This window comes from Choloepus didactylus, chromosome 7 (genome assembly GCF_015220235.1).
Source record: "Choloepus didactylus isolate mChoDid1 chromosome 7, mChoDid1.pri, whole genome shotgun sequence".
Classification (NCBI taxonomy): domain Eukaryota; kingdom Metazoa; phylum Chordata; class Mammalia; order Pilosa; family Megalonychidae; genus Choloepus; species Choloepus didactylus.
Window position 1 is genome coordinate 25,339,496 of NC_051313.1, and position 22,157 is coordinate 25,361,652.

At 35.1% G+C, this 22,157-nt stretch overlaps 1 protein-coding gene across 1 annotated transcript in view; it reads left to right on the forward strand.

Moving 5' to 3' along the window:
- LOC119540064 (triadin-like) overlaps positions 1 to 22,157 on the forward strand; it is a 134,386-nt gene that overhangs the window by 49,217 nt on the left and 63,012 nt on the right. Inside the window, exon 2 of the mRNA XM_037844070.1 lies at positions 8,904 to 9,113. Coding sequence (XP_037699998.1) covers positions 8,904 to 9,113 — 210 coding nt within the window. The remainder of the gene's footprint in view (positions 1 to 8,903; positions 9,114 to 22,157) is intronic.

The window sequence follows — 22,157 nt, forward strand, 5'->3', positions numbered from 1 at the left end:
TACATTCTAGAGTAACTGTAGAAAATATCAAGTTATATTACTGATAATTAAAGATGCAATAAAATGGGGGTTTTTCATTGTAATTTTTATTTCAGAAGTCCCTGGGGTGCTCAATAAAATTAGACATATTTATGATTACTGGCCATATACTCTAAAATATCCTTATTCAACTGTACATGTACATATGAAAAAATTAAATTCTTCAATTATCACTGCTCTTCAAAAATGGACAAAAAGTTCCTTATAAATAGAAAGCACAGGTCTAGTCATACTAATAATTAAATATATAAAAAATAAACCATGTTGATTTATGAAAGAGTTGCCTAAGAACTCACCCAAAGAATTAGAACTTTAAAGAAATTTAGGTCTTAGTTCTTGAATTCCTTTAAATTTTCTGAAACTTGCTGATGACAGGGTAAAGATCTCAGCATTTTTGTGTTTGTAGTTCTAAGAAGAAGCATATGGTTGTTACTGAATACATTTACAAGAAAATAGTACGAATTGTTGTGTGCCTTTGTTGGCTCACACTCTTTTAATGGAAGTAAAGTGGAAGCTTTTTTTGAAACCGCAATGGTAGGATTATGACTCCCTGTGTGGAGAAGATGGCAGAGAATGATTAATTCTTACGGAAGAATCGATTTCCCTGAAAATGTCTTTAGCAAAGAGAAAATATGGAAATTCACATTAGACTCAACAAATCATGGAAAGCTAATCATTTTGAAACATTCAATTTATATTTTTTCCAAACTGAAATAGCATGTCATTACTCAAGCCTTTCCTATTTCAGAGGGTTTGTGATTCTGTGACAATGGGCAATTTAGGAGGAGGACTGGTGGGGCTAAGTAAGACTTTTCATTCATGGCATATTAGGCCCAGGAAGGAAGTGTGTCAACCCAAACATAAAATATTAGAAAATTAATTTCTTAAAAGAACTGAATACACTTCATGGATCTTATATCTGTTGCGTTCGAGTGATATTTGCTGGGAACCAGAGGCTAACTACTCTCTCCCTGAGAATGAGTCCATTGAATTTGGGTGATTTTCTAAAGATTCCCCAGACTTCTAACTCACGAGATCAGGCAAATCCTGGAATGGTTCGTGTTCTTCCATGAGTCTTCTTGGATTCTTGGGGTAAGGATGTATTATTTTCCTGAAATGAACTTGATTGAATCTGATTCTCAAAATAATGCACCAAAGAGTCATCGCCTGTTGATCAATTTCCATCTTTGAACTATCCCACTACATGTACTACCACCTAAAATTTTGATTTGGGGTACTTGGGTACATATGAGTAGTACAAGACCCTAGGCATGGTTTCTATTTTTTAACATGAAAGAGAAACCTCTATTAAATAGCTATGCTTATTAAATTGAATAATATATTAATTAAAAAAATAAAATAGAAAGATACATCATCACACATTTGTAAGTTTATCTTCAGCACTTTATACCTCTCTAAATTTACTCTGCCTAATCTGGTTTTAGAGATCTCTCCTGGCTCTAGCTCTTTTGAAGATTTAAAGACCTTAATAACCTCTGAGGTGCTAGTTCTAATTGCATCATTAGAAGGGAATGTCTTGGCTTAATTATTTACATTATTTAATAAATATACACTTTTTGAGTCAAAGAGATTGTATATCTTTTTTTTTAATCCCTAGTCTTCTCTGTTGTAATTTAATGATTTTGACTACCTAAACTTCCTAGTTCTTATGAGATGCACTTGAACAGATATGCTTTTATTTCTATCTCTTATTTCAACTCTTCCTAATTATCATAAAACTATTTTCATTGTGGCTTCACTTATTTCTCTCATAAGAAGTCACTATGAACTTCACCCTTTTATAAAAAAAGATATTGAGATTATTTAACATGACACTTTTTTTTAGCTGATTCTCATTAGCAACACTTCTCGTATTTCTCACATTTAATAAGTGTTCAGTGGGACCTTATTGTGTGAAAAGTTCTTGCTTAAGGGCTATGAAAGGAGAGATGATTTGATTCCAACTAAGAGCTTTGTTCAAGAGTAAGCAACCATGCAAAAGTCAGAATAATTTTATCCATGTCATTGTTTTATCCAAAAATGCCATAACATCACAGGCAGGAACAACAAAGTTCATTTCAAAATATGAAGGAGAAATAAGGAGTTGGCATTTGAGATGAGCTTGGAAAGATGAGCTGTATTTCAACAGTGGAGTTTCCATAAGGCTACATTTTTATAGCAAGAGAGGATTTACTAGTTTCATCCAGAAATCCTTTCCTCCTTTAGACTGGTAAAATACAATGTGTTTTACCTGTCCTGTGTTGAGAGCACCATACATTTGCTTCAAAGAATAAACTCTAAGTATGCACTTACCATTGCTTTTCACCTTTAAATTCAGTGTGCCATTTGTAGAAAAGCTAGTATTCTAAGTGTTGGATCATTGCTAAGTTGAAAATGAAAAATTCAAAACATGGGAGAAACAAGAAGAGAAATCCATTATTTTGTGGTAAGGACTATTGAAAAGTAGGCTGGGGCATCCCAATGAGGCCCTGTGGCACAGGGAGGGAGAGCCCACCTCTCACCCAGAACTCCAGTGGGCTCAGATCCTGGTGACCAGAGACCCTCCAAACCCAGCAAGGCTGCTTTTCATTTAGAGTGGTGACAACACAGGCACTAGGGAAACAAGTGTGAAACTTGGAGTTTTCTGTCAAAAAATAATTTTAAAAAATATGCTGGGAAAGCAGGTTGTTCTCACTGATCATTCCTTACGACATAAACAGATGAAGGAAAGTAATTATACACATTCCCAGAAAGGGCAAAAACATCAGTCAAGACTTGTGGGTGCTGGTAATGCAAACACAATCAAATAAAAAAGTGGTTTATGTATACATGTAACTGGGAAGTCCTGTGATACATCTGACTCTAAGCAAAGCTAGCTCCATGAACCCACGTTGTGACATCAGGACTCAGCCTCTCTCTGTCTTGCAGCAGACTGTCCTCTTGGTGGGCTGGAGGGCCCTGGCAGACCTCTGCTCACATCTTACCAGCTTGTCAATCCCAGCAGAGTGTCGCCCAAAGTGGATGACTCTGATGGTCCCATCTCTACATTCAGGAGCAAGAGAGAGAGTTCTGAATGGTCAGGCTTGGCCTAAAGGCACATTCCTAGGGCTCAGGGTTAGGGGTGAGTTCAATTCTAGCCCTTACCACTAGAAAAAGAAATGCACTTACTGGAAGGGTGGAGGGGTTGAATGAGGTGGTTGGGGGTGAGAAGGCATGCAGAACAAAGTAAAAAACAAAAAACAAAAAACATAAAACTACTCCAGCAGACAGATTAGGCAGCCAAAAATGCCTCTGAAATGGCATTATAATGATCATATTCCAAAAATCAGGGAGAAAAGGTGGTGATTTAGAGCTTTCAATGAAGTTGGCAGGGGATTAGTTTCTGGTTTGAGACAAAAGCAATTTTCATTCTTGAAAGAGAGAGTGATTTGGGTATAATTAAGTGTCTAGAGTTTGAATCTTCTAAAAATCACTCTAGGTTATTTATGAATTATCAGTATAATATATATTAGTTAAAATATCTGTGATTATTTTGATAAAGGTTAAGAACTATCATGGTTTATCTTGCTCCCCCAAATCTATTTTCATTCCATTACATACTCTTGTAAAAAATATATAATACAATTTCTTAGCTTTCTATAAATATAATGCATACACAATCTGCAAACAGTAGCTTTGGCAAAATATATGAGTTAAAAGATGGATTTTTCACTTTTCAATTTTATTCATCCAAAGAGTTTTACAATAGAGTTTCTTAAAATTTCTTATTTACAACAAGCTTTCTGGAACAGTTGAAAATATGGCAAGATGGCAATCTTACTTGTAATATTGTAATTTGGGAATAACATTTTTATTATGCCATTGATAGTATAAATTCTTTCCCTCCTTTGTTTTATAATTACTGAAGGAGATTTAAAATGTTAGAATACTTCCAAACCACATTGTGTAGGGATATGCAAATTCCATAGTTTAATTAATGCTGTTATGTAATAAGGAAGCAGTGTTTTATGTATACCATTCTAGAATATGGGTTTCTTCTTTATGCATCCTGGAAGAGATTGTATTGCCAGTATCCCGTAGGAATAATAAGTGCAAATGCACTTGGCAGTTTCTTTATCTGATCAATAAGGCATGATGAGGTTAAGTGACTTCTCTTGGGAGGCTTATGATTTATTCTTCTATGCATAACCCTACTGTGAGCTGGTCCTGGGTGTTTTTAGAGAAGCAGCCTCTCATATTATTCTATGGGATAGAGTAGCATTGTCATTCTCCTTTTAAACCCGATTCTGGCTGTCTGGCAATTAAAATAATTTGTATGAACTCAAAAGGAATATAATTTTAAAAACAGGCACGGAAAGCACTGTTACATATACTAGCTTCTCTGCACCAGTTCTGAGATGCCAACTTTCAAGGAGCATCACCCATGTAAAATTGCTCAGTAATATTTACCTCTCATTTTTTCAGCCACATCAATAACTAGCTCTTGTCATCTTCAAAGTGCTTCTCAAACATTAAATAATCTCAGATTACACACTCTGTTCTTTGCGTTTATCTCTTGACCAGCTGTCAAAGAAGGCAGTTTTTCCCCTCAATTGTATTCCTCTTGGCTCTGTGCAGCTTCTGCAGTAGATTTGAAAGGGAAATGAAATGTACAACTTAGTGGGTTTCTGTAACAAAAGCAACACAAGTTTTTAAGCAGGAAAACCTTCATATTATTTTCTGATTACCTATACCCTTTTATTGAAAACGTTTTCACCATCCTTGAGTCTTGATTAAACCTTGTGAAGATAAAGAAAATAGGAAAATTATTTGTTTAATCATTTAGTATTAACTTTTTCATTGTGTTCTTTTTAAAATACTGTACCCTAATTGTCTTGAAATTAACTTTAGGGGAAATACTCTTTGAAATTCGTATTAATATCAGTTTTTAAGAATACATATAAAAAGTCATATTTTAACCCTGAACTTGCATTATTTCCTGATTTTATACAGTTTCTCACTTTTCTAACTAAAGAAAGAAATATCAAAGTTCATATCCCATTTAAAATTTTCTCTTTTTAAAGTGTGACCAGGATTCAATAAATGGTATCAAATCTCAGTAAATTTACTCTTTCAATTTCAAGATATCGAGCAGATGTGTATGATATTGTCTACAGAAATACTGTGTAATATACAGCTCACTGAAGTGAACCTGAAGTGCTAAAGCAGTTCTTCAGTTTCTCTACTTGATGGTAGTAGGAGACCTTCCAGTGGCTAAAAAACTGGAGATGAACAACCTATCAACTTTCAGGTGGGCCTCTCCTAAACACTCATAATTCGCTTATTCTCCTGAAAATCATTATTCCAAAGGTTTGATTCTCTTGTAGACCCACTTGGGTCTTAAATCACATTTCAAAGCACTCCTATCATTCATCCATTTACAGAACTACCATTAGAAGTGATGGGAATTTGGCACAAAAATCAATGAGAGGATGTGGTATGAGCTCTTTCTAATTTTCCTTCTTGAGCACCATCTCAAGAACAGTCTGTAATATCTGTTTTTTAAGGGTCTTTTCCCATCTTGCTATCATTGTAACTAAGTTGAGTTCATGAACTTGGGATATGCATTCACATAGTCTTTCATAAAAGAAAGGAGATTCATTGCCACTATTGTTAATTTCTACCCAAAGTAATTTTAAATTCTTAATTAAATCATTATATTATTATAGTCATCCTCCACTTTTTAAACTTTTAAAAATATGGGCCTAGGTTTACCACTGTTGTCTAAAATATTGTTGTATTAGTTATGTAAGTTAATATTAATAACTACTAATACGTACACTTGAATGTATTTGATTTTACTTTTCCAGTTTAGTCATTATTATATATTATTTGTCTTATATTTTATAAAAAAGGATGGTATCATTGTATAGGTAAAGAAACAAGCATAGTAATACTATATGACCTAAAGTATTTAATTCTGCATGCAGCATTTTCATTTCTTTCCCCAATATCTAAAAATAGTCTTATGAACTGGATTTATAGTCTAAGCACTGTCTATACACAAATGTTTGAAGGCTTCAAATTTTTCTTTCCATTTTAAAGAATTCAGTTACACTGACAGCATTTGTATCATAACAAAATATCTTTATTTGCTGTACATCATCTGCTTTAATTTTTCTAATGGGGCAAAACAGCCTCCAATGATATGAATAAATTACAATATATGTTCCTCTTTTCCTCAATTACAACAAATAAACTAGTTGATTGGAAAGGATACTGAGGGAGTCATAGGATCTTTTTCTGGTTCCCTGAAAATACCTTAGCTTAAGAATACACTTATTAAACGGAAACAAATATTTGCATTTATTGAAGAGCCTTTCACTCAGCCTTTGTATCTGAGGTTGATCCCACCCCTCCAACCTTTCCTTACCGTGAATGATAGACATAGTTGTAGGAAGAGCAATAGCAGTGGGGCTGGTAGTAGTGGTCAGAGTAATGACGGTGGTGATGATAATTAATAATAACGATGTCATTTTGTACTGGTTGCATTGCCATTTATAGAGTAATTACCAGGTACCAGGAAATATGCAAGCAGATTACCTGGGTTATCTCTCCACCAGCAGAAAGAAACCTGTAAAGTGACCTTGCCAACCTCATTCTTCCGATTTACATACTGAGACTCAGAGGTATAATGATCTTCCAGTTATTCTGCTACAACACGTGGAAGCCAAGAGTTAATCCCTCGTCTCTCTTGACTATAAAACCCATGGCATTATAATTTTTTCTTATTGTTCCCGTGCAAAAGCTAGACCTAACTGGAAAGGAAGAATTGTGGGAGGTGGAGCAAGAGGTTGAAAGGTAAAGAGCACCTTAATTCCGCTCTGAATCCGTCAAGGAGTACTAAGAATTGCCTTGAATTTTAAAAGACTGAAAACTTTCAATTATTATATATCATGTTCTGAGGAGAACCAGAACTAGTCTTTCCAGTTAGAGAAATATGCTTTGTGAAAAATGTTAACGAAATTTGAAAATTTAGAGTGTTTTTCCAACATATATGTTGTATTTTAGAGATAAATAGTAAAATTGAAAATATTTAATCTTATCTATTAGAATATGATTAACACAAGTTCTCTTTCTTGATAAGTGATTCTTAAATTCTTATAGGCAATTTAAGATTTATCACATTTAAAATTTATCAAAATATGTAAATTGATTTTGGTGAACATATTTGGATTCCTAGAGAGATTTTTTTTTCTCTTTAATAGTCAATTATCAAGTAATTTACCTCACATCTGTGTAATGTTTGAAATGCTATGAAAGTCACCTTAGTTTTCAAGCTGAACTTCAATTGTTCTTAAATGTAACACAAAGTAGTCATTTCAGTTGATCTCTAAGCTCCATATACCTTTAAATTTCTAGGAATCAGGGGTTTTCAAGATGATCAGATATGCCTGCTGTCTATTAGGAGGACTTTCTAGCCATAAAAAAGGAGCAACATTTTAGGAAAAATTAAAAGTTTTACAAAAATTTTAAATTTGTATTCTGTATATAAAAATACCATAAAAAAGGAAAGGATTAACAGCTGAAGGGGAGGGTTGCAACATAAAGTGCAGTTAAAGTGTTACTATACACAGTTTTATAAACCACCCAAAGAAGGTTTATGTAAAAATGTGGGAAAAAAATCCAAGGTAAGAAGTAAAAAGGAAATATAAGCATATAAAAATCATATCTAGTAATGAAAAAATTGCAAATTACACAAAATTTTCCTCTTATGTGATTGCAAATATTGGCAAGGTTATGAAACAGACTGCTGACATATACAATTTTCAAAATATGTATTAATTTTCAAATACATACACATATTCTCAAAAGGTGTAAAAGTGATTATGTTATTTGATTCAACAATTCTATACTTAGGAATTTCTCCGAAAAATAATTATTAATGTGCACTGAGAAAACCTTTGCCATGGTCCAAGTTAAAGAAACTTTTTTATTAAAATAAGTACAACCAAGAAATGATGTACCACACAGCCACTTAAGTGATAGTCTAAGGAATGTGTAATGGCCAGACAAGGTATTTATTATATTTTGCTTTGTAACTGTAAAGGACAGTATGATGATTTATATGTAGGCTCAGACAAGTGGGGGGCAAATAGAACAAGTCAATTGTAGCTTTTTCTGAGTAGTAAGATTGCAAATGATATTTCATTTATTTTGCAACTTTTTATAATTTTCCTTTTTTAAAGTTTTCTCTCTCTGACACGTAGACTCCTGAAATCATAACACATTACTTAATATTACAAGATTTGCCAACATTATTTCCTTATACATTTTGTGCCTCTACAAAAAATTGAACAACCTAAGAAGAAGGGTCAATCTTGCAGTTAAACTAGGATGTATGGAAGGAGTTCCATCCACTTGAACTAGTTTATCACTGATGTTGATTCTTCCCTGGAGGAGATATCTGTGCTTACATTCAGAATTGACACAGGAACCTAATAAAGGAAGATGTTAAAAGGCAACTTGACCAAAATGCGCATTACTCTAGATAACAGTGAAGAAAAAAGGAGGTGGGAAGGGAGAAGTGAAAATGAATTGAAGATGAAAGAGGAAGTTTGCGTCCAGGATGGTAGTATTTATGGGACTTGTAGGATGAGAAGAGCCGATTTATAGGAGCATATGGGTTGAGGGGTAGAAGGCAAATGCAGAGGAAGAGGGGACACGGTATTGGACAGGGAGACGGTCAACTACCACTCAAGAGGCGCATTCAACAATAGAAAAAGTTATAAATGACACATAATTTATATAGCCTGTATTTCTTTGTCATCAATATTTCATGTGAATTTCTAAATTGTAATTCTCCTTTCTGAATATTTCGCTAGGAAATACATCTACCGCCACAACCGTGATAGACAGCAAGAATGGGTCTGTGCCCAGAGCTCCTGGGAAGGTGCTCAAGAGGACAGTCACAGAGGACATAGTGACGACCTTCAGCTCCCCGGCCGCCTGGCTGCTGGTCATCGCTCTGATAATCACGTGGTCAGCTGTTGCCGTCGTTATGTTTGATTTAGTGGATTACAAAAATTTCTCAGGTAAGAGACACGAAATTTGGCTTTTAAGTTAAAAGAAACATCGTTTCCCCAGTTCTGGTTTCTCCTCAGCCCAGCTTTATGTGAAAAATAAAGCATTCCACAGGTGTATCCGAGGTTCGCAGAAGTTTCATTACTTCTTATCCTGTTCCTTCCATACTCTGTCCTTGTCTGCTTATTTACTGATTTCAAATGAAATAAGTCCCCTTATTTGCAGAGCCTAATGAAGGCCGGATGATGCGGTTTCATAAAGATAATGATTAGAAAACTTGAGTAGATATTTTAGTGTAAAAAAAAAAGGAACATCATCAACCATGGATCATTTGTAGGTTTTCACACTTGGCAATATAAAATAAAACAAAACAAACAAGAATCTTTTGGACAAAAAGGAAAATCGTGAGAAGTATTTTTACATCCCTGTATCATGTAGCCCCAAGCTCCTTTTCCGTCCATACTCTTTGCTTTTCTTACCAAACCATACTATTTTGAGTTCCTGAAAAGAAAGTGTTAAAAGGATTTTCCTAGAATTATTTGTAAGGAGATACTGTGTCTTTAGTGGCCACATGTTCTTAGGGGTTTGGAGTGACATTGAAAAACTCAAGTGAGAAATGATAGATTTTCAGTGTGACTTAGTCAGTCTCTGAGTACATTGTTTATTTCTTTGATAGAGGATCTTTATTTTTTTATTATATTTATCTATTTCCACATCTGATTCCACTATTAACTGTGTATTCCTTGAGGCTAGGAGTCACAGCCAGGCATTCAATAAATATTAGGAGAACAGATGAGTGAATGTAAGTTTATCACCTTTTACTACAAGCAAAAGCATTTCATTAACCTCTTACAGTGCTCTTTCATAATTGCAAACTACCCTTCCTCCATTTTTTTCTCTCACAAAGTATGATCAATAGAATCCAGACATGATAAATACTGTATGTTCCATTCTATACACTTAGGGATCCGCTATTTTCAATTATTACATCACACTCATTCAACAGTTATTTATCGAGTGTCTATAATGTGTGCCAGCAAATGGCTATGCCACAAATATGAAAGGAAGTACAGGTACAAATACCATGAAGTAATAGAACTATATTATTTGCATTTACTGGAGATTCGATTGAGACGGCTCTGCCAGCTGTACCACTGGGTAGCTGGGCTAAAGTGCACATCATCTAACAGCTAGAGTTAAGTCCCATGTCAACTGAAGCAAAGGACTATATCCAGAGCCATTGCTATAAATAGGCAATACTTTTAATATATTGCATAATGTAGGCTCTTAAAAGAACATATGATTGAAATGCCTAGAATATACAATTATGACCTAGAGTTTTATGTGTGAAACAGTGGTTATATTACTCTAAGAGATTTCATTACCTTTGAGCTCATATTGATTGTATATTTTGTCTATTTATTTATTTTTTAAAATCATTGGTTTAAAAATTGGAATAAAATGTGATCAGAAAATATGGTTCTTTTCTGCAATAGATATATTCTTAAGAATTACAAGCAATTACAATCTACATTTATAGATTTAATAATTGTATAAGGGTACTACAGAAATTATTGTTGAAGGAAATTGTTCTTAATTCTTTTATAAAATGAGCAGCTCCTATAATTAGTTTAGGTTTTTGGATTAGATTACTTAGTGTAAGACATACTTATAATCCACGGTACCTGGGCCAATGTAATTAGGGTTACAGATAATGCCTGTTATTGACATTTCATCTGACAAAGCAAAATATAACCTCTGTATGTACTATTTCATGTGCTTATAGGCACATTGATGCAAAGCCTTTTCTTCCTGTTTTTCTTACATTCATTAATAACAGAATCATCCGGCTAATTCCCACAAAAGGAAATCTGAAAGTCATCTTTCAAGTCTCCTCAGCATCCAATCCATCACTATTTTCTACATCTGCTACCCCTTATATGTCTCATAAATTTACTTCTTCCTCTCCTTTCCACAATCTCCATCTTTTGATGGGACTAATACAAGCCCTTGCCTCCCTCATCAGGTGTCTCCCTTGGAGAGTTTAAGTTAGTTCCTGACCTGACACTCTTCAAGTATTTCCTATTGTCTAACTTCAGATACCTCGGTATGAAATTCAGGTCCTTGACTTGACATTGGGAAAATCACTTAGCCTCTCTTTGCTTCCATTTCATCATCTGTAAAGTGGGGATAATAATGGTACCTACCTAATAGGATAGTTAAGAGGCTTATATGAATGACTATATGTGAAGAGCTTAGAAGAGAACCTAGTTTATCACAAGCACAGTATTAATATTAATATTACTAGGATTAGAGGTTCATTCCTCAATTTTTGATCCAAAGAATTTCTACTCATTCTTCAAGATCTAACTTGAAGGAATTTGGGAGTGGCTCAGTAGTTCCAGCACAGTGTCTATCAGGAGGTTGCAGTTAAGATGTTGGTCGAGGTTGTGGTCATCTAAAAGAATGGGGCTGGTGGAATCGTTTGCAAGATGTCTCACTCGCATGACTGTCAAATTAATGCTAGTGTGTCCTCACAACATGGCAGCTGGCTTCCCCCCGAACAACTAATTCAAGAGAGCAAGGCAGAAGCCACATGTCTTCTGCGGTATAGACTTGGAAATCACACACTGCCATTTCTGCAAAATCATTTTGTTTACTCAAGCCAGCCTTGTGCACTATCGGAAGACACCACCCAAGGCCCGTGAATCCAGGAAGCGAAGATCACTGGGGATCATTTTGGAGACTGTCTACCATATATGTCATGCTCAGAAAATCATATTGCCATGTTGTAAACCTTTAGATAAATATTCATATATAAGGAAGTGAAGTGCCATGCAATACTTTAGTTGAAAACAGATATTATAATTTCATTAGATGCAGAGAAGAAGGTGACACATTAGGATGACTATCTTCTTGAGGCCACAAGAAAGAAGAGGTACAATCATCTATGAATATGAAATGAAAAACAAATAATAAAACTTGAAATTTTAAAGGAAATATTTACAAATTCTCCAAATAAGAAGTCAAATACTTAATTAAAATTTGAATGATTAGTTTCTAGGATGGAAAGAATATAAATTCAAGGACTTGGTATAATTTCAGCATAAAACTTGTAACATATTAATCTTTGTTTGGATGGGACATGTTCCCTCATATTAAGATTCTAATTTCTTTTTCCATCTAGCAACTTCTGTCTTTTATACTGATACTTCATGCACATAAAATTATTTTCTTCAATGAGAGTTTCAATATTTGAATAATACTTTTCTATCATTAATTTTAATTGATACAATTCGAACTTTTACTAGGGACTAATTTTATCATAGTGAGTCTTTTGTACTAGATAATAGTTTTGAAATAAGCTTAATTGTTAATGTTTTAAAAACAAGACACAGTAGAAGAAAGCATTCTGGAAATATCTGTGAAGAAAGCTGCCCTTGGGCCCTAAATTACTCTCTGGCACTTTGGAAAAGTAGGTACTTTCTTAGAAGGCATAAAAAGTTATTCCTAGAGAATTAAAAGCAATTTCAATAAGCAAGTCCTGTGCTAGGTTGAGAAAAATGATTCTGGCTGAGATAACCTTCACAATACCTTATTTTCTGAATTTGATCTGTGTGCTAGTTTGTATATTTTATGATCCCCTGAAAAGCCATACTCCTTAATGCATTCTTGTGGGGGCCAGAGTTATTAATCTTTTTGATTAAGATGTGACCTCTTGATTGAATGTTCACATGGAGATTTGACCCACCCATTCAGGGTAGGTCTTGATTAGTTTACTGGAGTCCTTTAAAGGGAGCTCACACAGAGAGCAGAGGGACAAAGATGCCCCAGATGCTTGCTGATGCTTTGAGAAACTTTGAGATGCAGACAGAAAGACGTTTGGAGATACTAAGCTAAGAGAAACCCAGACACTTTGGAGAAGGCCATTTTGAAATGCAACCTAGGAGCAAAGGAGCAGCTTTTAGGACTGGGCCTGAAGTCAGCAGGGTAGAAGTTGGGAAAGGCAGGTGGACTTAGAGTGGGGGGATTAAGGGCAACTTGGAACTTGTTTGTCTCTCCTTGCCTCATATTACAATGATGCAAGTGTGCCGAAGGATAAATTGGTGTCCTCTGCCATAGAACTGCACATATACCTGGCCATATTCAGAGATGCTGAAGGAGGAAATCCAGCAGGAGCTGGAGGAGATGCTGCCAGCTGTTGCTACATATCAACAAGTTTAGTGTGCAGGAGCTACAACAGCACCTGCCCTACACAGCTTCAGAGAACACACAATGGCTCTTCCTTCATTTTAGCCCTCTGTAGCAGGTGCATATTTTTCTTGTGCTCCACTGTTACCCTGTGTTCTAGTTTGCTAATGCTGCCAGAATGCAAAACACCAGAGATGGATTGGCTTTTATAAAAGGGAGTTTATTTGGTTACACAGTTACAGTCTTAAGGCCATAAAGTGTCCAAGGTAACACATCAGCAATTGGGTACCTTCACTGGAGGATGGCCAATGGTATCCAGAAAACCTCTGTTAGTTGGGAAGGCACATGGCTGGCGTTTGCTCCAAGTTTCTGTTTCAAAATGGCTTTTTCCCAGGGCATTCCTCTCTAGGCTGCAGTTCCTCAAAAATGTCTTCAAAATGTCTCTCATCTGCAGCTCCTGTGCTTTCTTCAAAGTGTCCCTCTTGGCTGTAGCTCCTCTTCAAAGTGTTACTCTCAGCTGCACTGAGTTCCCTCTGCCTGTCAGCCATTTATATGGCTCCACTGATCAAGGCCCACCCTGAATGGGTGGGGCCACGCCTCCACGGAAATACCTCATCAGAGTTATCACCTACAGTTGGGTGGTGCGCATTTCCATGCAAACAACCTAATCCAAATGTCCCAACTTAATCCCCACTAATATGTCTGCCCCACAAGATTGCATCAAAGAATATGGCTTTTTCTGGGGGACATAATACATTCAAACCAGCACACCCTGAAACTTACATGGAAGGGAATTCTGGGAAATGTAGTTTTAGCTTAGCTAATTTGACACATACAAAGTCATCACATAGGATGAACTTGTCATTTATCATCCAAAATAAGATACTTGTGAGAATAGAAGGGAGTGCTGTCAATATTTGCCTCAGGGCAACAGGCACAAACCAAGATATGTGATTACCCTGAGATGACCCACCCAGCTGTTAGTCCTTTTCTAGAATATGAACATCAACCAGAACAGGCCATTGTTGCTTTCTCAGTAGTTGGGATGGAGAGTCACAAAGCTGCTGGAGGCCTTTCCCCCAAGTTTCTGCAAAGTCAACCCGGAAGCCCTTCCAAAATCCGAGGGGTGCCCTTGATATTTTAATATCTCTTTCTGAGTCAGAATTTATAGGTTTTAGGTGAAATTCCTTATACACTTCTCTTGCATAATTTGAGACATAAAGAAATAACTCTTTCTGTAAACAATAAGTACAAACAAATAGTATTTCTAAAGCAAAGGATTACAAGCTAAGGGATTGGTGGATGTTAATAATTTTCTTCCAGGTCAGAATATACAGGAATAAATTGTAGGAACTCTTGGCTTTCCTTGTTTAAGAATAAGGGCCGTAATTTATTAGTACCCTCACCCACAAGAAAGGAAGTTCGTTAAATGGTTGTGCCAGGATGTCTCAGACTGCGTTTGGTATTTTGTGTAAGCATTCCACGAAACATAACAAATCTTATTATGTTTAGTGCTTATTCCAAAACAACTATGTAAAATTTAGATAGGATAATCTATGCAAAATGTATGTGACTGGTACATAGGAGGTACTCATTAAACGTAATGTGAATTTGAATCTTATTACCGGGAAGTGAGATCAGTAATCTGAGAAGAGAGACAATAAGGACATGATGGTAGGAAGCATCAATTTCTTATGAAAGCCTTGCAGACACATCCTGATATGCCTTTTAAATAGATTTTCTAATGAGGTATGCCATTTATCTACCGCTCTTGGAAATTAATTTCCATGATTTTTTTTTCCTGGCACTTATCCCAGTTAAGCAGGTGTGCTGTTTGTCAGGCCTTGAGCTTAGATGAGTAAAAACATTCAGGAACTGCCCAAAGTCGATCAGAATGTACAAATTTAGCATTTAATAGTTATATGTCTGTGTGAATAAAGATGTGTATGTGTTTGTGTGTTTGTGTGTGTGTGTGTGACTATGTTATTACATTTTAGGAGACTTGGAAGACTGAGACACAAAGCATAACATTTTAGACTTAATCAGCTCTCACGTACACTTAGTTTTCAGGAATAATCGACATTTGTGGTACTTCTTATTCTGATTCAAGTGCTGTTTCAAATGCCACATTTTCTCTTCAATATCCCAGGCCTGTTTGGTCCCTCTGGTTGCTACACCTAAAAGGATGCATTTGCTTTACCCAACTTCAATCTGCTTATGAGAGCCTCAAGGATGCAGCAGGTTCTATAGTCTAATGATTTCTCAGATCCGAATCAAAGTGTGTTGGCTCTTCGTGAAATGAGGAGAAATAGAGATAACATTACTCTCTTTAAAGAAATGCTCCCCATTCTTAGGTTATATTTTTTTCTACCTTTATGGTCTTAAAATTCTCCTTTGAAAAACGATGGTAATAATGTTTATTGTCATTGTCACTGTTTTTTAAATGTCTCTTTTTACAAAATAAAAAGCTGGTGACTCTATGTTGGACCTCATATGTTTGTTGGGGATAGATTTTAGGACCAAGAAATCCAAAAGTCTGAAGCCAATGTTCTATAACACTCATTTGAACACTTAGCAAATGAGACCTTCTATTGGGATTTTTAACTTATCTGTATGGACAAAATTATAAATCACACTAGATGTTGATGTCCCACTTTTTCACAGGCCTGTCCTTATACAACTTAGAGCACTGTGCTTAAGCTCACTTCATTATAGAAACTTTTCCTGAACCTCCAATGTAAATTAAGTCTTTCTATCATAATTCTTCATTATATAATTTACAGCTTACTCATAGCACTTTTCACAAGAGAATATAATTATATATTTATATAATTGGTGAATTTATTTAATATCTCTCTTCTCCACTGATTCGTATGGTTAAGAGACAAATAGCATTGTCCATTTCATATTCTTGAATTTTCCAGCACCTAAAAGTGTTTAGTACAAATTACATGTTCAATAAACATTTGAATGGGGGTAGAGGTAAAATAATAATAAATAAGTTAATGAATAAAGGAAAGGGTAGTAGTGTTTTATACATTCTGAATGCTCAGTAATGAGCATAACATTGCTTTATAAAATATTAGTTTATCATAATATTGACAGTATTAGGATTCACGTTTAAAATATTTTTAAACCTATTTCTCCATGATTGGACCATAAACCTCTCCAACATGAAGACTGTATTACTCATCTCGATACCTTGTTTACTGCCTGTGATGGTTAGTCTCATGTGTCAACTTGGCTAGACTATAGTACCTAGTTATTAAATCACACACTAATCTAGGTGTTACTGTGAAGGTATTTTGTAGACGTGATTAACATCTATAATAGGTTGGCTTTAAGTAAAGGAAATTACAATTGATAATATGGATGGACCTCATCCAATGAGTTGAAGGCCTTTAGAACAAAACCTGAGTTTCTCCAGAGGAGAAGAAATTTTGCCTCTAGACTGCAGCATAAATCTTACCTGTTTCTAGTTTGCTGGCCTGCTGCCCTATAGATTTTGGTCTCAAAAGTGTAATACCAACTCCTTATGTCTTTCTCAATTTTGGATTTCTAGCCTCCAGGACCCTGAGAGCATACACTTCTGTTGTTTTAAGCCACCAATTTCACAGTACTTGGTTTCAGTAGCCCTGGGAAATGAATACATTGACTGACAGATATTGTTCAATACAACTCAAATGATTTGAGCAGAAGTTATTTGCTAGTTTGTTTAGCATAGCTAGCAGGCAAATAAACAAACAAAATAAACAAACCCAAAACAATAATAATAACAGAAGAATACAAGGATTTCAAGACCAGAACCAAAGTAGCTGAGTGTAGTCTCAGGGGCTACAGAACCACGTTAGAATTTTGGCTCCACTAATTAGCTCTGCAACCTTGAGCAGATTACTTCTCTGTATCTTCGTTTCCTCTTCTCTAGGTAATAATGGTACCTGTTTCATATGGTTGTTGTGAGTATTGAATGAATTAATACATACAAATGATTGGAATTTTGAGTGGAACATAATAATTATTAGATGAAGTATAGCTAGTATTATTTTACTATTTTAAAAAGGTGAATTGACAATATGATTTGCAATTTTTAAATATTGTATGACTGTTCATTAATTCTACCAATTATGTGTTAGAAATTGAATGACTAAAAAATCCTATTTTATTTTAAGGGAATGTTCTAACCATCCTGAAACTATGGTCTTTGTTTTTGTTTTTGTTTTTTTTTAATTCATTATTTGCTATAGAAAGCATTTAATTCATAGCACTACCTACTGCATTTTTGTAACCAAAAAATTACAACTTAGGAGATAATTATGATTACTGAATCATTATATAGATATTCCTTTTTTACTTTCTGGTGTATTAAACAGAGGGAAATACCTGAAATCTCTGAATTGTAATCCAATTATCTTGATCTCTGATTATGATTGTAGAACTCTATGGCCTTTATCTTGTGATTGTAAAAATCTTGAGACTGACCCTTATTTGTATTCCTTTACCTGGTTTTTCAACTTTAGAGTCTTATGATCACTAAAGACAGCTCCTATTGTTTATTAATGAAAGGCCTTGAGTCAGCCCAAAACTAACCCACCCCAATTCCAAAACTATCTTTCTAGATAAAGCTGGATCTAACTAAACTTGGCCTACCTGACATGCATAGTATCTTAAACTTTAACCTGTAAGTGACCTTTACCTCATTATAATACTAACAATCACACCCATCATCATATTAAGGCCACCGTTTTCTTACATATGTTCTGTGACTAAGCACATGCTCAATAATTAAATCAGCTCTAACCTTGTTATCTCAAGCCACTGTGCCCATCATCCTAAAACCTGCCCATCTTTTGGTAGTATAAAGCCATCAGAGTTACTGCAGTTCATGGAAACACATTTTAGGCCAATGGGCCATCTGATCTTATGCTTCCTGCTTAGCAATCATCTCTTTTTCTCTGTGAAACCCCAATGTTTGAGGAATTGCTCATTTGAAGTGCCTCAGGCAGAGAACCTACTGCTTTTGATCAGTATCATTTTAATATGGTAAAAAGAACTTTAAAATGACTTCTTCACCTAGCACTGAGCAATAGTATAACTAAAGAGAATATATAAATTAGTTATGAATTTCTGAAACTATATCTTGTTTTGCTAAAACAAATGATTATTAAATAATTAGTCAAGACATGCTAATCACTCTATCGGTCCCTGAATCTAATATTTCTCTTTTCCTCTGGTCTACTGCTTATAGAATAGTGATCCAAGTAAGTCATCCACTGTGATAGTCTGAGTATTCTTATGGTTCAGAAAATTAATTCCCATGAATATTAGCTTTGAAACAATGAGGCTAGAAATTTATAAATCTGTAGACATCTTTTTTCCCCATTCTTTATTATGTTTGCAGCATTGGAATTCTGTTATATGTAAGATTTTATTAATAAGAGGAAAGGAAATTAACTTTACATTTAATATCATAGCATCCACACTTTTTGTACATATTTGTTAATACAGGTATGATTCCCCACTTTTCATACAGATATTTGACATGGTATAAAAGAAGCCAAAAGTATTTTTTGTGATATTGTTTCAGAATATAAAATGACCTTTATTTGAAATGGATCTATTCCAGTTAGCTGGAAATATTCCAGGCTTAAACATCTGCATAACAATTTTGCCAGGGAAAAATTGATTGATTGGGGTCATATTGAGAAAGAGAGGTGAAGTGTACGTCTATTTGCATTCAGTAATGTTCCTTATTGCCTTAAAAAGTAACAGTTGAGCAATAGCAAGGAGCAACTTAGAAACACTGTCATGAAACTATTAAATATTGAAATAACCATGTAATTTCAACTAAAATTGCTTACATTTAATTTCATTAGGTTCCACACAAGTGCACATTTCTAAACTGTTGAAGTGAGTTAATAGTAAAGATGAGTGTGGAAAAATTTCAATTGAGACAATTTTAAAAAGCAGAGGGAAAAAGCCCATGTCTCAAATTTTGAATGACAGGGATTGAAACTACAGCATGACTATTCAAATGTAGATTAGAAAAGTGACAGCCATTTCCTTGTGCAGTCAATAAAACAATTAGCTCACCAAAAGTTCTTTTAAATCCGGATCCTAGTTCTTTGCTTTAAAAGCAACTAAATACTCAATATCTGCAACTATTTTATATTTTTTCAAAATGGTAAATCAAATGGAGTTCTATCTTGTAGAACATGATGGATTTTGCAAGAGCTTTGCATCAAACCTTTGTTTTATTTTATTTTATTTTATTTTTTGCATGATTCTTCCTTAAGGAGAGGGAGGGGCTGGTCACTGTAATCTCATATATGTTTCTAGGGGTAGGAGGGAGAGCAAGAAAGAGAGAAAAAGAGAAAATGATGACAGTGACTTGGGAAAACATTTAATTAGAGAAGTAGAATTTATGGCTTTGGAAATACTTGGCTTTTTAAAGGACTCAATATTCTTAAGGGAATTGGGTATCTGGGTGTGTATGACAGGAGGGAGAACCAAGAATATGTTGAAAATGATGCCACTTCAAGTGTGCTCTCTCATCCTCAAAATCTCTCCGCAATTGCCTCCTTTCCCTCAATATGCCTACGTATTTTCTAATTTGGAAAACAAGCACTTCTCTCACCTCCCTAGATCCCTATCTAGCTACAGCCTTTTAAAAGTTTGTTTTATTTCTGTCCCTGAGCCAAGTACCTCTACTAAGAGATGCCCTGGCACTGTCTTCTACCACTCCAGTGAAACCTCTCAAACATCACTTGTGACTTCTCAATGAACAAATTCAATACAAATTTAGCTTCTTCTTGGTTAAATACTGTAGTGTTGAAATTGTTGATCACAGGTTTTAACCTTATCCTCTTCTGACTTTCATCCCGCTCGCTTCTGGTCCCCTTTAGACAATATCACCTTGTTCCAAGGCTTCAGCTGCATTATTTTACCCTACCTTCACAAGTGATGAGCAAGCTGCCATTATTTAGCCTGCTTATCTTTAATATGTTGCTCTCAATATAATACAAGCATCAATCCTCTAATATGATTGGATATTAGGATTTAAACTAAAAGCAATGACACCCGTTCTAAACAATTAAGCAGAAGCAGGTAAGGTAAGCTTTAAGAATATATATCCTTCCCACCACAGGAGTCAGTAAAGCTACTTTTATTTGAAGGGAAAATTCAACTCTTCAGCACTTTTTTTCCTCCGTTGACCTACTTGCCAAAAAGATTGCTGATAACTGTCCTCCTCACATAATGACTCTCAAACCTACATTTTAACCTCAATCTCTTGCCATTTTTTTTTTTTTTTTGATTGTTTAAGGACTTTCAGTTGGAGCTAGCTTCAAACTCATCATTCCTAACTGAACTAATTATATTGCCTTCCATGCCTGACCCCTAGATTCCAAATCCCACTCATCTATCCAGTTTCTTAAGTCAGGAACATGGGAGTTTTCGTTGGCTTTCCTCTTTCCCCAGTACCCATCAACATTCAGTGATCAAAAGGAACACATTCTACTTTTTAAACATCTTTGATTCTGTCCTGCCCTCTCACTCTTTTCTCCAGAACTCCTGTCTTTGTTTGACCAAGATTGTTAGAGTAGCCACGTATTTTCTCTTTGCCTCTAATCTTGACTCTACCTCCTTTCTCCTGCTGGGGCTAGATCCTGGTAAAGTGCTGATTATCTTAATGTCCTCCTAGTTAAAGTTTAACAAGCCTTTTTGATACCAATCAAAAGCTGTGGGTTCTCTGCCCAATGCACTCAAATGATCAAATCCTGAGACATCTGAGACAACGGGATTTCAAAGAGAGAAAGTTTATTGCTAGGCAGGAACCAGGAGATCAGATGAACTATAGGCCTAAAAATCTGTCTCCACAAACTGCAGTAACTCTGATAATTTTATAGAAGCAAAAGATGGGCAGGATTTAGGATAATGAGCACAATGGTTTGAGATAACAGGGTTAGAGCTGATTTAATTATTGATCATGCGCAGATTGATTACATGCTCAATCACAGAACATATGTAAGAAAATGGTGGCCTTAATATGATGATGGATGTGATTGTTAGTATTAAAATGAGGTATAGGTCACTTATAGGTTAAAGTTTAAGCTACTATACATGCCAGGAGGGCACATTTTGGTTAGAATCAGCTTCATCTATCAAGATAGCCATGGAATTGGGGTGGGTTAGTTCTGGGCTAACTGAAGGCCTTTCATTAATAACCATTGGGGCTGTCTTTAGTGATCATAAGACTCTAAAGTTGGAAAACAGGATAAGGGGGGTATAAATGAGGGACAGTCGCAAGGCTTTCAGTTATGAGATAAAGGCTATATAGTTGGACGATAATTATCAAAGATCAAGGTAGCTGGATTACAATTCCGAGATTTCAGGTATTTCCCTCTGTCTTATTCTAATATAACAGAAAGGAAAAAGGAAAATCAATATAATGATTCACTAATCATAATCATCCCCTAAATCCCAACTTCTTGGTTACATTTTCTTTCATTCATTTTCTTCAAACAAAGGTATGAAATAATAAGAGGAGAAGCCAAAACTTAAAAATCTTACTGAACTATCAAAAGAAGAAGAGAATAGGTTAGTGAAATAGTGAGAGACTGATAGGGCAAAACTTTTCTTAATATATGTTAATATTAATTTTGATTTAGGGATTTGGAATTGTTTTTATAGTTGAAAAAAAAACTGGATAAAAAGGAAAATAAAAGTCATCACTAAAAATTGAAAACATATTGAAGAAAATGAACTTAACTCTACAGCAGGTTATTGGCATAACCAGAGAAAATAATGATTTTCAATGAATTTAAAAACCCAATTTGATTCCATGTATCTAATGTGGTATAGTTTAA